Source organism: Perca fluviatilis, chromosome 6, assembly GCF_010015445.1.
Source record: "Perca fluviatilis chromosome 6, GENO_Pfluv_1.0, whole genome shotgun sequence".
In the NCBI taxonomy this organism is placed as follows: Eukaryota; Metazoa; Chordata; class Actinopteri; order Perciformes; family Percidae; genus Perca; species Perca fluviatilis.
The window spans coordinates 2352487-2369030 of NC_053117.1; the positions used below are offsets into that span (position 1 = coordinate 2352487).

The window sequence follows — 16544 nt, forward strand, 5'->3', positions numbered from 1 at the left end:
CCAGATACAATCAATACTGTTGTCAATACTGGAGTGCAAAGATAGGAGAGAAGAGAGCCAGAAAACAAGATACATGATGGAAAATATGTCAGCTCCCCTCGCATGTCACAGCAAATCCAAGGAGTTGTATAACATCAACAGCACAATGCATGGATTTGGAGAAGGGATTTTTTTTTTTTTTGCACCACTCCGTCAATATTCTCATCAACCACAATGTTTTATCAATTATCAAGTGTTTCTTTTAATTATACAGTCATCATCACATAGAATGCCTAATACCCATATTGTTATGTCTTTACACAAACAATGCATAATCATAATGATAGGAATAATCGATACAAAAATCTTTATGAAAATGAACACCGTTACTTTTGACACACCAAGGCCTTCACTGGAGCCGACAGATTTTTACAGCATGGTAAACATCAGTCCTGAGATTAGACCTAAATGTAGTTAGTTTGATTGGCGTGTACCACAATGGACCCAAATGCAACTTTAACATCAATTAGAACTGATCATGTAATAAGAGAGATGAGCATCTTGAGGAAGGGGAATTATTTCATGCAAAAGATCTCAGGGTGATTGCCCCCACACACACTTTGTTTGGTCGTGCTACTTCTAGTTTGTGCACCATCAAATGCAGAACAGTTTAACTGGACACATAGTAACTTGTAGGGATGTAACGATACACTCAACTCACGATTCGATACGATCACGATTTTCTCATGTTTTTTTTAATTTTTTTTTTAACAGAATGACAGGAAAACATTCCTTTACTTATATAAACTGTGCAAAACAACAGATGTGTACTCTTATCAAAAGTGCAAAACTGAAATTGTATTTTATCTCAAACATTAAACATCAAAAATTAATAATAATCTTTTTCAAAACAAAAAATCTAATATCAAAATGACTAAATAAACAGGAAGAAAAATCTCTTCAAATAAATGAACTAAGAAGACGTAGTGAAGTCTGAAGTCAAACAAGTGAAGTCAAGAGTAGGTTGTCTTTTTTTTTCGTTTTTATCTCAACCGGTTGTAATCATCAATCACATTTATATATCGATTTGTTACCGGTTCACGATGCATCGTTACATCCCTAGCATTTTGTGAGAATAAGGTGCAACGCTGTAACTCTTCCAACCAGAAGTCAGTAAACCAGGAGACTCCATAAGAACACACACATACATCCCAAATGTTTCACAAGCTACATAAGAAAAATCAAAACTAGCAAGTAAAAAGTGGCTTTGTTGGTTTGAATGTTCTATGGCGAAATAGTTTGACTAAGAATATGGTCAGTCTCTCTACAGGGCGGACGTGTGCTGCAGCAGAGGTCCAGGCGTTACTTTAGATCATACACAGCTAACCTGGCTGACCCCGCCATTGTTCTGGTGTCAGTCAGAGGGATAATTAGCTCCGAATATATCTCTCCGTTGCAGTCTTTGTCTCTGTGCACATCATGGTATTGTACTATGCCCCTAAGTAGTTCCTTCAGTGCAGCAGAATCATCTCACAGTGGAGATAAAAGCACTTCATCTTGTGGAAAAACAATTTACCTCTGCTAAGCAATTGCACTTTGAGTCCTGTAAGGTGGAATTGCCACCTCAGACCTCACATTCGATGGATCCTGAAATGGTACACGTGCACGGCCTTGTCTCGTTCACCAAAGAGTCCATCGTCTCAGAGTTTGAATGGTAGCTCAGGTAGTACTCTTGCAACTGAGAGTTAAGGTCCTGCTCCTGCTTGCGGGCCTTTTTCCTGCGCTTATGGTTGACTGAGTGCTGCTGCAGCTGCCTCATGGTGTTGGGGTAGCGCCTCCAGGACACATAAATAACCAAGAGGATCAATGCCACTGACAGGAACAGGGCTACGCTGCCTGCAATGATTTTATGGAAAGCCATATGTTCAAACTGCAGCTCTGGGATAAACGATGTAGGTTCAGGGGAGATGGGCGATGTGGAGCTCATGTTTGTCTTCCTGTTTGTCCCACTAGGACGGACAGGCCATGGGGTTACCCTCTGTACAGGTGACTCAGTCGCAGGGTGTGTAACACCAGAGGGAGAGAGGTAGGTCGTGACGTTCACAACTTGGGTGGAAGTCAGAACGATGAGAGCGGTGGTTAAGAAATCATTTGAGACGTCCGCACACGTCGAGTGATTCTTCACCACATCCACGACTCGTTCGCCCTGCACAGACTTTGGGCTGCTGCATATCATGCTGATGTCCTTGGAGTCTCTGAAGCCTCGGAGCCATCCCATGAGCGGGCAGATGCTGGGGCTGCAGTCCCAGGCGTTACCTGCCAGGCTGACGGTGATTAGCGAGGTCCACGCTGCCACGGCTTTCACAGGCACGCTACTGAGCTTGTTCGATTCGAGGTTGAGTATTTGTAAGTTCGGCATACACTGGAAAACTGCCGGGTCCAAGATTTGGATTTCATTCCCTGACAGGTCCAATTTCTGTAGTTTGTGCCAGGTCCAAGGCACGCCTTGATTGATGGATCGTATGCGGTTCCATTGCAAATAAAGAGCCTGGAGGTTTGTAAGGCGCGGGAAAATGAAGAAATTAATCCTGGAAAATTGATTGTGCTCTAAATGAAGTTCTTTCAACTTGAACAGCCCTAAGAAGGTTGTGCGGGTGAGGCTCCGCAAGCGATTGTAACCCAAGTCCAGAAACTCCAGGCTGCGGCATTCCAGAAACGTACGGATGATGATCTGTTTCAGGCCATTAGATCGAAGGTGGAGATTTTGTAGCTTGCGCAGACCATAAAAATGCCCTGGCTGCAGAGACTGCAGCTGATTGTAGGACAAGTCCAGATTCCGCAGGTTTGGTATGGCACCGAATGTGTTGTTGTGCAGATGAGTTATTTTGTTGGAGCTGAGGATGAGTTCTTTGAGCCTGCGCACACCATGAAAGGCTAAAGCATCTATATCTCTGATGGAGTTGTGGTCCAAATAAAGCCAGATAAGCTGATTAAGGTGAGCGAACTGGTACGGCAACAGAACCAGCAGGCTGTTGTAGCGCAGAGACAGACCTTGGCACCCCGTGGTGATGTTTTCTGGGATGGCTTGGAAGATGCCCGACTCGCAATAAACAATCTTTCCTTCGCAGCGGCAACTCGCAGGGCACATCCTCTCCCCCTTGCTGAGCAGCAGCAGAACAGCTGCCTGCAGAAGAAGACATGATAACCTCCAGTCCAACATCACAGAACCTGTTGGGGGTAGAGTGGGGCACAGGCAATCAAAGGAATGACTTGGTTTCAGAAAATGCGTGTTGCTCAAAGACATTTAAAGAGGAAAATGGGAGCAATTCATTCTTCAAACAAGAGAGCATGTGGCGAGTAGCAGCTTGAGGTCTGATGTCTGAAACACCAGACCTGCTTCATGAAGAATTAAAAAGAGGACATTTTCTCGACCGCAGGAAAAAAAGGACAATTAAATGAAAGCTTGAATAAATAGTAGACTTCTTCACTCTTTAGATATAAGGCATTCAGTTTAGGAACTAATACATCTGTCAGTCTAAACTGCTCATAGCTGTCACCTTGGCTACGGGGAGAAACTGTGTCAGTAAATTGTGCACAAGTGAGCACAAGGACTTACCCATCGTTCCTGAGGGAAGGAGTAATCCTCCTGGAATAAAGAGCACATTAAACGGATCTCAGATGGCAAAAATCGCAGTTCATGCAGCCTCCGAGTCGATCCACACACCGAGCATCACTTGTGTCTTCAATTTAGACAACCTAAAATCAAATATACGCAAGTTTTCTGCAGCGGTGCATGCCCCCCCCCCCCACCCCCTGAGTTTGTGTGCGTGTGTGTGTGTGTGTGTGTGTGTGTGTGTGTGTGTGTATGTGTGCGTGGGGGTCTGCCGCGCGGAAACAAGACGCCCTCACACTTGGGTCGTAGTTGGAGTCGCCGCTATAGTTCAGCCTGCCGTGTGCGCAATAACCCATTTGAGCGCCAATAGACTGATCCTTTACTCCATGCAGTCTCTCTCTCTCTCTCTCTCTCTCTCTCTGTCTCTCTCTCTCTTCCGTCTCTCTCTCTCGGTCTGCCTCCCTCTCTCTCTCTCTCTCTCTCCCCCCTCTTCTCCGTCTCTCTGTCTCTTTCTCCCCTGTCAGAGGCGTAGGCGTCGTTAAGCACATACGCCTATAACATACTATGTATACCAACCATGTATGTTAAGCTATTATTTCATTCATTCAGTAATATCTTTTTTGTTATGTCATGTTATAGGTTAAATCAATCTGTATAAAGTATTAATACTATAATAAGACATGTTTACTTTACTTAATGAGGGGCTCCAATTTGAAAAATGTGGTGTATATTTTCACAGTAACTCTTACATGTAGCCTACATTTAATTTTTTTTAATTTTTTTTTATTTCAATGTATTTGCATGTATCTAAAATGTGGGGCGACATTAGGATCCACAGTATAAAGATGGCATCATACACAATGTAATAATACATACTGCTGACCGTGATGATGACCTAGCAACTGACATTCTGTAATATTTCCCTGATCAAAATAAGAAGGTTGCATGATCCACACCCATCAGTCATTCATTCTTATAATCATTAATCCCCCCCCCCAAAAAAGAAAAATTACAGGAAGTTGGTTAATCAGGATTTCTGGACTCTATCTGTAGCTTGTTAAAATCATAACTATGGTAACAGCTCAAGTGTGATGTTGACATGCAGAATCCATCCATCCACTCTCAGGCAGCAGGGGGAAAGTACTGGAGATAAACAGTTAGCACTTCTTGGTGTCTAGAGATGCTGCTGAAGAAGTGGCAACAGTAGAATTATTGGTATTCAAATGAATGGCCCTTATAGTATGTAGTGGGCAGTCAACAGACAGGAGAGGAAGGAGGAAACATGCTGTAATTAGGAGAGAAAAGGGTAACCTAGTATTCTGTGTTTATTTCATTCTTATTTTTTATACTGTGCTCAGGATGCTTTACACAGATATTCAGCACACCGGACACAGCAGTGTGGAAAACACCATTCTTGACTGCCCAGCGTTAGAGAGTCTGAGTCCTAATGTGTGGTAACAGCAACCCCTTGTGCAAGCAAAAAGAAATGTCATGTTTTCAGAGCTGTTGACATTAATCTACAAATACATGAGTTCAGCAAAGATAAGAGAGAAATCAGCACCCGGATCACTTGCAGTTCAAAGAAATGAGCTAATGAATTCATATCAATATCTGGCTGGGAGCGGGGTCATAAACAGGATTTCTTCTGATGCCTGTGGATTGTGTTAAAAAAAAATGTCTTCATGAAATATGCTCCATGAACACCACAGCAGGGGTGAACCTAGGAGCTATTCTGTTAAGATAATACCTCACAGACTTATAGTAGCAGTTTTTTTTGTGTTTGTTTTACAAACAAAATATGCTCTTCAGAGGGTAAACTGCCTCACGTGTCTTGGGAGATGACACGTCATTCAAGAAATGTGAAGTGTGGGAAAACATCGACAAAGACGCTGCAAAATGAGGCTGCTTTTATAGACAACAATTAGGAACACTGTGAAAGCTGTATTCAGTGCAGGATGTGCTGTACCGACTACACGATGAGTTAATGGACCGGATTTGATCTCGTATATAAAAATACAGGAAATTACCACGTGTGCACACCAGCCAGATCTTCACATTTGACAGTGTAATCACCCTCAGATCAATGATAACTACTATCTTCTGCCAATTACAGAAGACAGAAGTGAAAGTAGAGTCCATCTTAAATGATGTTAATGTAGACACATATGTAGGCCTATGTGTTTTATATGTAAGCTGACTTGTTCAAGGCCTGCTATGCTGTACATACTCACTACGCACTGTTTTGTATCTGCAGATTCTTGTCTCTGTTAATGTAAAATACAGACAGATGGAGAGAAAGATTTGTTCATCCGCTTACTCGTCTTTCACTGACCTTTCCCTCTTCTTACTGACACGCAGAAGGTCTTCTAGCATCTAGGCAGCCTATATGGCACTTCATCGTGTTTTCTCTACTGAAACAGCACCCTAGAGGGCCATGCATCACATTTTCTCCACTAGAAAGTAACCCTAAAGGGCACTTCGTCGTGTTTTCTCCACTGGAACGGCACCCTAAGGCTCTACATTGTGTTTTTCCCCACTAGAAGGGCACCCTATTGGGCCATGGATGACATTTTCTCCACTAGAAAAGCACCATAGAGGGCCTTGCATCGCATTATCCCCACTAGGAGGGAACTCTAGAGGGCTACGTATTGCAATTGCCCCACTAAAAGGGCACCATAAGTGCACGTTGTATTTTCTCCACTGGAACGGCATCCTAGGGGGCCATACATTGTGTTTTCTCCACTGGAAGGGCACCCTAAAGGGCACTTTATCATAATTGTTTCACAGCATTTTCTTTTCACCACTGTTTTGAAATACCTAATCTGGAAGCTGATCTTAATTGATACAAGTCTGTGGCCTTTGTCTTGAGATGGGTGGATCGCATAACAGTTATCCACAAAAACCCTTTCCCATTGAATATCTCATGGTACACACATCTCAGTAAAACAGTGCAACAAGAGATCTTGATGGTAAATTTGCCATCCAATCACTGTTGTTGTTGTCCATGTTGAAAGCCACGAGTACAGAGCAGGAAAACAAGAGAGTGCAGTTTGTGGATATTTTTTCTGGTATTTGTATTCTAAATATATTGCAGGTTATGGCTGATTTTGTTTTTATGATGTTTTACTACTATAGGACAAGGTGCACTGAATTGAATTGAGTGCTTAAGAACCCATTATAAGACTGATAGTGTGTGGAGGGTTTTCAGAACACACAGCTCTCGGTCACTCAAACTCAGGTGCTTCATTCAAATTCTAGTTGCACATAAAGTCCAAACGAGGTAGGAACAGCCATACAGCATTCTGACTACAATCAACAATAAAATGAAAGAAGAAAATAAACATTCAGGTGGCAAAATGACCTTCATTATGGAATTATTTGGTTACAGTAAGATGCATCACTGCATATAAATTATGATAAAAAAAGATGTTGTGGTTCCTATGCGATACATTTTTCATTGAGAAGGAGGGATGTTTTTATGAAATTATATTTACCTATAATGATAATTGTGTCACAATAACAGATATGTAATGATTCATAGAAGGAATGGACTTGATGTTTTTGAACATCATCTTGTTATTTAGATAAAGTCATTTGTGAATTAAAAAGCTGAGACTCCATCATCCCCAGGCTTAGATATGATTCACATGACAGAGTGACGTTTTCTAATTGGCTGAATTTGCTTTCTCACATTTCCTGTTTGAACACAAATAGTATTATGGCTTCTGTGTGTCACTGTGTTTTATATTATTTACTTATTGAATTGGTTCTAAATAATGTATGTCTTGTAAAAATGTTACCTGTTGCAACCTTAACTTGTATTTTAGAACCACTATTATAGGCACAACACGGAACACTTTTTTGATAAAAATAACCTCTTCGCCCCATGGTCTCATGTGTGCAGTGCAATGCCATCGCAATGCATTATTCATAAGGAAATATACAAATGAAAAATGAAATAAACAGAGTTTCAAAGGAAGAACCTTTTTTCCATTTGTGATGCAGGGAACTATCAAGTGGTTGTTTGACGCAGGATTTAAATGGAGAAGCCCATTATCATCATCTCTATAATGCATTACCAGCTGATCCTCACCGGCGTCCCCGCAGAAGTGTGTTTTCTTATGCATGAGAGCGATATTTCAAAAGGTAGACTACCATATGAAGGTTTGTCGAATGTTGCTGGAGAAAACTCTGAAGGGCTGCTGGTTGATCCTTTAATAATATAGTGTTTTAACTGTGTTTTCAACCACCGTTCTCTTTGATTTACTTTATGAATGGTGAAGCACTTCTGCTGCTGGTGTTTCAGTATATGAATTGGTCTAAAGAGATGGGATTTTTCGCCCAAATACTAAGAAAACTGTTTGTGAAATGAAATAGAATATGAATTTGTGTCAGACGAACAACGTTTTAGTTTGCAATCATCAGAAAAACGTCCGGAATCCCCTGAGAGCTCTGAGTATCGTCCAGCAGAGGCACAACTTTAAGAACTGTGACCCCATCAATGAATTGTGATAAACTGAGGATTAATTGGGAGGAAATCGCTTGATACATAGCCTATAATCAGAGCAAAGTCAATAGACAGCCACATATGTCAAAAGAGAAAAATAAGTTAAGTGTATGCAGTTCCCCTCATTTGACTCTTAGAAGCAGCAGGGTACAAAGTGCCAGATGTTTTGGGACGAGCCCTCTGTCTCCGAAATATTTACCTGCTGCTAGACTATTTTGTAGGCCTATGTATAATTTGCTGGGTAATTGAAGTTACACATTTAGGAGTCAGGTTCCCAGTAAATACCTGCTTCAACACTGTTTGAAGTCTCTCTTTGTTCTCTTTTATTTTTGTTATATTTTTTATTTTTTACTATTTCTACACTCTGTTTCAGTGGGATTCATTATGCTGCAAAAAAGCAGGTCCTTCTCTTGCTCTATTATTCAGGGCTCAGTCACTCACAGACAGTCATTAAAGTTTCATAGGAAGCAATTTGGTTGCCGAGTTATTTGCAAAGTGAGGTGAGTGCATATGGTGGCACTATACCTATGCTGTTTATGGCTTTGGTTTCCAAGCTTTTCAAGTCAAGAGAGCACCATTCTGTTCTCTTGAGGGGCTCATTTTGAACTTGATGATGGCTGTGGGAGCATTATAAAGAACTCCAGATGATCACCAAGGAGTCAGCGATTCCTTAAGTCTAAAACACACAAGCCATTTTAATGGAAGAATGTTTTGACAAGCAGTCAAATTCTGTAAATCTGATAAAAAGCAAGGGAACTTTTACCTTAGTAAAGTTAACAATTGCGATTTTCCTTCCAATGTTGAAAGTTGACTACAAACAAACTGTGAAACTTAATTATTGATCCACACATTTCTGCATTGCTCGCATATGCCAGTTATAGCAATGTACCCCCCCCCCAAAAAAAGCCAGATGAAATATGAAAGCGGGTCATTTCAGATTTGTTCGACAACGCAAATGACTATTGATGCACAGACCACAGGGAATTTAAACAAACTTATTATGGGAGGATTGCACAACAGCGACGTGCTGTGATTTTTAAGCGTGGGATTACAACTGCAGATCGTTTTTCCCACATTAGAATCACAGGCTATTATTCATTTCCTAATATCATTAGTGTAACATCATTTACAGACCAAAATGACCAGTGCTTTGACTTGTGGATAAAGACAATAGAGACTATCACACTCATGATGGACAGAGCAGAATTGTACACTATATTCTTACAAATTATAACCAACTTGGTTTGAAATTAATCTTGTGTAACATATTTCCGTACCATATTTAGTCACACACAAAGATTGACTGAATTGATGAAACTTAGTTAATGTCATGCATTCTTAGTTTGAAAGCATCGTCAGACCACATCTATGCAAGAACACTGAAGGATATTATGCTACAGTCAAACCTGTGCACAGTGAATTGGGTATATTTACCATTCTTCCAGTCACCTTGTTTGTGTGTGTGTGTGTGTGTGTGTGTGTGTGTAGGTTCATGCCCTGTCCTTCAACTCTGTTTCGCTAATTGATCCAACAATGGAAATCCGATCAGTGACTGCTGCTGAAGTGCTAGATGCGTCAGTTTTATTTTTGTTTCCATCGATTTCACAAACTATCTGCCATTTGAGTTCATTAATGTCCATCACCGGTAATGAGCCTACGCTACTCATTAAGTACCAGGGCAGAGGGACCCATTAGAAGTGATGACTTTGACCCTGACTCAAAGTCCCATTATGAGGCCTTGACAGCACCCTTTGTTTACGCACGACGCATTTCAGCATCAATACGCAACAATAAGTTGTGGAAAAAATACCCATTGAACTTTCTTAACTTTTTCTTTTTTTTTTGTCTTGGCATGGATTCAAAAATGCCATTTCAAACCAGATAAATTAGATGAAAAATATATACACACACTTTGCAACCCATCTGTTGTTTTCCTCGGTCTGCTGAATCTACACCAGTGAAATTTTTTTTTAATACCGTTTTAGTATTTCTGGTTAAAATTCAAGCAACGTGCTTAGTCAGAAAATATAGAGAAAGCAATATGTAGAATACGCATTAATAGACGTGTCTATTACAAGCAAAACATCTTATTGCTTTACACTGGAAGAACATAAAGGCGCCAAGTATAGGTAACTGGCTGAAAGAAATGGCAATAAGTATGTCTATGGAAAAGGTATCTTATATTGTGAAAGGTAAATATGGGAGGTTTGAGGAGGTCTGGAACCCTTTTTTATTCTTTCTTGAATGTGGGGGAAATGACGTACCAATGGCTGATTAAGAAGTTGTGTCAAACATAAGATGTGACGAGAAGCTTTTACATATCTTTTTAATTAATTTATTTATTCATTTTATGTATTTACTTTTTTTTTATTAATTCATTTATTTATTTTTACTATTCTTGGTGTCTGTCATTTGCATCTGTTTTTCTTAGATGCTGAACGTGCTTTGTATGTGTGTGTAAAAAAGTTTTGATATATTAAAAAATCAATAAAAAATATTGATGAAAAAAAAAAAGAAAAAAGAAAGCAATATGTAGATTTTATTGGAAATGGCCAACATATGAATTCTAGATAGCTGTAGAAGACAATGTACATTATTGTTCTTGCATGTTACTGTGTTTTATGGCAGCACAAACTCTGATCTTTTCATTATCGGCCCGCGACCTGCCTGTGAAGCAATGAGACTCATATCAACACATGACAGCTCACCAATAGCTCCTGAGATCCAGAGTCCAGTAAAGCCACTGGGGGGGCCTCTGAAGTTAGTGAGGGGGTCACAAAGAGCTACAACTCTTGCAGACTTTGCAGAGTTTTACTTCTGTTCCACAACATTTAGATTTTTAGTCATCTGCATGCATTTGACATTAAGATTTTACAAAACATATAATCAATTTCTAAAATATGATGCATTCTTACAGATTAAACTACCCGATAGTATAAAGACATACATAAAATATATATATCAGCTGGACAAAAAAAACCAGCTGCAGCATCAAAATGCTCCTTGTTAATGAAAACGTTAATTCCTGAGTAATGCTATTCCAACATAAATATATACTGTATTTAAATAGGGCCATTATGTATAATTAGTAATTCTACGTTTGATGCTTGTATGCCTGTAATCAAATTTAAGGTCATAAAAGTTACAAACAATTGCCAGTAACTTCTAGATGTTTTGGTATTTAAGCCTGCAATGAGCGTTTTTGCATGAGATGTATCTAAAAATGCTGAAATAGAGGCTGTACAGAGGCGTTTGACTGGCAGTACATCTTCACCAATATCTAAAGTCAGAGCAAACAGCCTTCCCATTGCTCTGCTTTAAAGGTATTGTAAGAGATGTCAATCCAGGACACTTTTTGTCAAAATCAGTGAATATCTCCAAACGGTCACCTAGCTCTCTGTTTTCTGTGTGTGTTTAAAAAAAACAGGTGTTAATACACAGCCCTGGCTGTGTAAACGGAAAACAAACAGAAAGGAGTGCAAGAGCCACAAAACACTGTTCCAGCCAATTGGCAGCGACAGTTGATGGTAGGGGGGGGGGTAGTCTCGCTTTGCCAAAGCGCGCTGAAGGAGGGTCTGGCTACTCCACATAGCATTCGGGAGGGAGGAAAACGCGCTCTGGTTTAATGGCATTTCTTTAAACCAATCAGAATCGTCATGGGCAGTGCTAAACTCCGCACAGAGCCGCTGCAAAATATTCGTGCGAGAGAAAACTAGTCTACTTAGCTGTGTCAATTTACCATACAGAGATCTGAGGAGCAGTCAACAACAGTCCTCATAAATCCACCGAATTTAAAATTCCAACACAAAGAAAGCGGAAGGAAACGGAAAAGACATGCATCCAGCGGAATTTCCTGCAGCACCGGAGCAATCCCGGAAGTGGAACGTGAAGGATATAGACTAGGGGGGAGGCAGCATTTCAGTGTGCCGGCCAGTAGTTCTTTGTCCATGAATCTGGGGGGCGGAGCTTATGAAGGGGGGTTTGTAAGCACTTAATAACCTTGCTCCTCCATACCTCTCTCCGACCTCCTCACCCGCCACACTCCCGCCCGCCTCCTCAGGTCCGTCGATGCTAACACCTTCAAGAAGACCATCAGGACTAAGCTCCGGACCTGGGGCGACAGAACCTTCTCAGCTGCTGCACCCACCCTCTGGAACGCCCTCCCCGACCAAATCGAACAGTCAAGCACCTCACCTTCCTTCAAACAGGCCCTCAAAACTCACCTCTTCGAACATGCATTTTCCTGTTAACAGACTTTCCCAGTTTTTCCCTCCTTTTCAGTGCCCACCTCTCTTGCTTGCCTCTGCTTGTCCACGCCCCAATGTGTTTTCTTTTGTCTGTTATGTAACCTTGTCTATGTACCTTGTCTGTTTGTTGTATCTATGTAACCAAAACTGTAAAGCGTCTTTGAGTGTCTAGAAAAGCGCTATAAAAAATAAATATATTATTATTATTATTTGTTTGGCAGTTGAGTTCATATATCAACAATCTTTGCACAGAATCACTAACTGCACCTTTAACCCTTGTGTTGTCTTCCCGTTGACCATGAACTTGTTGTCCTTCCGGGTGTTTTGGGGCTTTTCCCGACGTTTTTGTTTCTTTTTTTTTTTATGCTTTTGACACTTATTTTAAACGTTTTTGTCAATTTTTTCAACGCTTTTTTCTTTTCTTTTTTAAATTCATGGTCATTAAACCTAATTTAAATGACATTATACCTATTTTTTGAGTTAAAAAAAAGCTGAAATTATGAATTATTTTGACTAATAATTAAGATCAGAGGACGTTGAGTGTATCACAGACAGAAAGTTTAGTCAGGATATTATTAAAACCATTTACTGTTAAAAACAAATTCTAAATGCTATGAAATTGAATAAAACAACCACAATTCTATGGAAGTAATCATTCATTTTACCTGCGAAGAATGTTGTATTGGTTCCATACAACGTACATGCATGCATCCAAGTTATTTTGTCGCAATTTGGTTGTAGGAAGCCCATATTTCAGGTATAAAAAAACAACACAAGGGTTAATTGATATGCAGGCTCTGATCATGAGGACAATGAAGTCTACTCTGGTGTGGGCTGCGGAGAGTCACTCAGCGACCAGGAGAGGGCATCTCAAGTCCTGAAACGAGCACCAGTGAGCACAGTATAACCCTCCAACAACATCGTTCCTGTTGCTATACAACTGATTTATTCTTGATGCCACGGTCAGTCTAATCCACAGCAGACTGCGCCTTTTTCCCTCCGCTGTCCACATCTGAATCTGGATACATCCAACTTGTCGGGTTTGGACCTCAGTTTATTCCTCTCAAATGTCTTCACTTGCTCGGTTTCCGGTGTATTTTCTGCCACTTCACCTAGATTTAACAATTGGCGACTCGGTGTTTTAAAATGTGTCTTCTAGCCTCCCCAAAGCACGCGCTCAACACTAGTGTCATTCTCACCAGGCTACAAGCTTGAGTGCGTCCATCCAAGGGCTGTGTGTAAGGTGGCAGTGTGAAATAAATATGCATTATCAAGCTGATGTTGTGCGGTAACGTGGGAAACTATATAGGCAGAGGTTGATGCGCACCTTTTGGAGCGGCTCACATCTCCGACAGGTGTGCGGCTGTGCGCAAAGCGGACCTGGCTGCGGCACAAAGTGCGTATATTTTCCGTACAGACAGGCGTCCTGGGTGCGTGTCCAACTATTTGGACAAAACGCCGAGTGCGTCTAACATGTGGACCTGGGACGCATGCAACAGAGAGCCATAACCATGAGGAGGAGCCGACACCGCGCAAATATGGGTATGTAGCCTACACTGTTCCGCAAGGTAGTTATGGTCTGCATTTCAGCAGAAAGTCGTCAGTCGTTTTCCTAAAAACAATTCACTTAAAGCTAATGTTGCTGGTGTTTGTGCCCCCTGCGGTTTATGAGTGATGATTGCAGAGGTCTGATGGAGGTTTTTCTCTCAGCAACTATTTGACGGATTATGCCTGATGCATATGGTTATCAATCTCCTTTCCAATGTCTCAAGAACGTGACTTTGACTGTGGTAATGAATAAGTGTGTGTCTAGATCTGCCATTGACACAGGGATACAAATGAAGTAGGCTGCAAATAACCCCCTCTGTTAACAAATGACTCAGAACACTCTATGGGTTATAAATTAATGTTTCAATTTCCTGACTCAGTTCCATTTAATATTTCATTCTGTTTTATTATCTTCTAGACTGTGTACATTGGTCCTGATTTGTACATGTCTATCACTTTTCTGTGTATCTGCAGGTCTTCTCGTGCTTTTCAGATGGCTTGTATTCACAGCGGTGGTGCCCGCCTGGCTGCTTGCTGCTCCAAGCGGCATCCGTGAGCGTCCCTGCCCCCAGAGCTGTAGATGTGATGGGAAAATAATATACTGCGAATCCAATGCCTTCCGTGACGTGCCAAGCAATGTGTCTGTAGGCACACAAGGCCTCTCCCTGCGTTACAACAGCCTGGTGAACCTCCGAGCCCACCAGTTTGCAGGCCTGAGTCAACTGGTTTGGCTCTACCTCGACCACAATTACATCAGTGATGTGGACGGCCAGGCTTTCCACGGGATACGGAGGCTCAAAGAACTGATCCTCAGCTCAAATAAGATCACACTGCTAAAAAACAACTCGTTTCACGACGTTCCGAATTTACGCAACCTAGACCTTTCCTACAATAAACTGCAGGTTCTCCGGCCTAATCAGTTTGTGGGTTTACGGAAACTACTCAGTTTACACTTGAGGTCAAACTCCTTAAAAACTGTCCCGATGCGAGTTTTCCTCGACTGTCGCAACCTGGAGTTTCTAGATATTGGCTACAACAGGCTACGGAGCCTCACGCGCAACGCCTTCGCAGGACTCCTTAAGCTCATCGAGCTTCATCTGGAGCACAACCAGTTCTCCAAGATCAACTTTGCTCATTTCCCCCGCCTGACTAACCTGCGGGCGCTCTATTTGCAATGGAACCGTATCAAACTGCTAACCCAGGGCCTGCCCTGGATGTGGACCTCCTTGCAAAAGCTGGACCTCTCAGGGAATGAGCTCCAAGTGTTGGACCCGAGTACATTTCAATGCCTCCCTAACCTGCAGACTCTTAACCTGGACTCCAACAAACTGAGCAATGTGTCTCAGCAGGCAGTGGAGGCCTGGATCTCCCTCACCACCATAAGTCTGGCTGGTAATTTGTGGCACTGTAACCCCAACATATGTCCCCTGGTGGCCTGGCTCAAGGCCTTCAAAGGTAACAAGGAGACCACTATGATTTGTGCCGGCCCCAAGGAGACACAAGGAGAGAAAGTGACCGATGTGGTGGAGGCTTATAACATCTGTACAGCGACCCCGGCCCCTGTTTCCTCAACACCATCGCCCCTGACTTCTGCTTTTCGACCTGAGCTGCTGCCTCTCCCTACACAGGCTGTCGTGGATAAGAAGCTGATCTGGAACAGGACAGCCTCCCCGTCTCCTTCCGAGGCCTCCCCCACCATCCCTTTGCCAGACACTGAGTATGTGTCCTTCCACAAGATCATAGCTGGTAGTGTGGCCCTCCTCTTATCTGTAGCTATAATTCTGCTGGTAATCTATGTCTCATGGAGGCGCTATCCCAGCAGCATCAAACTGCTTCAGCAGCGCTCGGTGGTTAAAAAGCGGCAGAAAAAGGCCCGGGAGACCGAGCGCTCCTTTAACTCACCACTGCAAGAGTACTATGTGGACTACAAGCCTTCACACTCAGAGACTATGGATGTGCTGGTTAATGGGACAGGACCTTACACATACACCATCTCAGGCTCCAGGGAATGCGAGGTATGACCGTTGCCCTCCAAAAATCCATTTCCACTGCGAGGCATGAGAGGTAAATTTTCTAACAATTTGCAGAGAAAAGTACTTTTTTCCCCCCCTCCTCTGCTCTTGTCTGTTTTGGGATAAGGAAGCAAAGGTCAGTGCATGGTGACTTGTTGTACAATATACTGGGTTTGCTCAGTTCCATATGATTACCCAGCTGTTGTTCTGAATCACACCGTTTTATTGCTAAAATATGATACCCATTTGCTGAAACTGCTGCGGCAGCTCCTCTCCCTGGAGAACGTACGTACAGTAAGATGCATTATGCACAAAGTAGGTTCATCTTTCATTCCTGACATAAAAGAGCTCATTGATGAATCTACATATTATCAGCCAGCCTATTATTTATTCACAAAATGGCTTGCTGTCCAGAATGGAATGATAAGAAATGATTAGATCAAGTCACTGTGCAGGTGGTCCTCTCCTATCCGGTGTGTTTGCTACAACAGCTGTAGTCGCAAACACACCAGTCGTGTGAGTTTGTTTTTTTGCTGTATTTATGTTAACATTTACAATCGTACCAGCTGATCATACATCCCATTCTCCTTCTCCGCCTCGAGCAATCATGTACTTAAGATTTTACTCAGGAGTTTAAT

General features: G+C 41.9%; 2 protein-coding genes across 4 annotated transcripts in view; one reads left to right on the forward strand and one right to left on the reverse strand.

Annotated features, from left to right (window-relative positions):
- Positions 1–586: 586 nt before the first annotated feature.
- Positions 587–3784, reverse strand: lrrtm4l2 (leucine rich repeat transmembrane neuronal 4 like 2). Its single transcript, XM_039804524.1, has 2 exons — positions 3596–3784; positions 587–3207 (listed from the first exon to the last, which is right to left on the reverse strand). Exons 1-2 carry the CDS (start codon positions 3597–3599, stop codon positions 1604–1606), a joined length of 1608 nt encoding a protein of 535 aa, XP_039660458.1. The 5' UTR covers positions 3600–3784; the 3' UTR covers positions 587–1603.
- Positions 3785–13263: 9479 nt separating this feature from the next.
- Positions 13264–16544, forward strand: part of LOC120561412 (leucine-rich repeat transmembrane neuronal protein 4) — a 69193-nt gene continuing 65912 nt past the window's right edge. For 2 of the 3 annotated variants that reach the window (XM_039804522.1, XM_039804523.1), the window contains exons 1-2: positions 13264–13888; positions 14369–15958. In XM_039804522.1, coding sequence (XP_039660456.1) covers positions 13837–13888; positions 14369–15915 — 1599 coding nt within the window. In that variant the 5' untranslated portion in view covers positions 13264–13836 and the 3' untranslated portion in view covers positions 15916–15958. The remainder of the gene's footprint in view (positions 13889–14368; positions 15959–16544) is intronic. The other variant, XM_039804521.1, reaches the window with a different exon arrangement.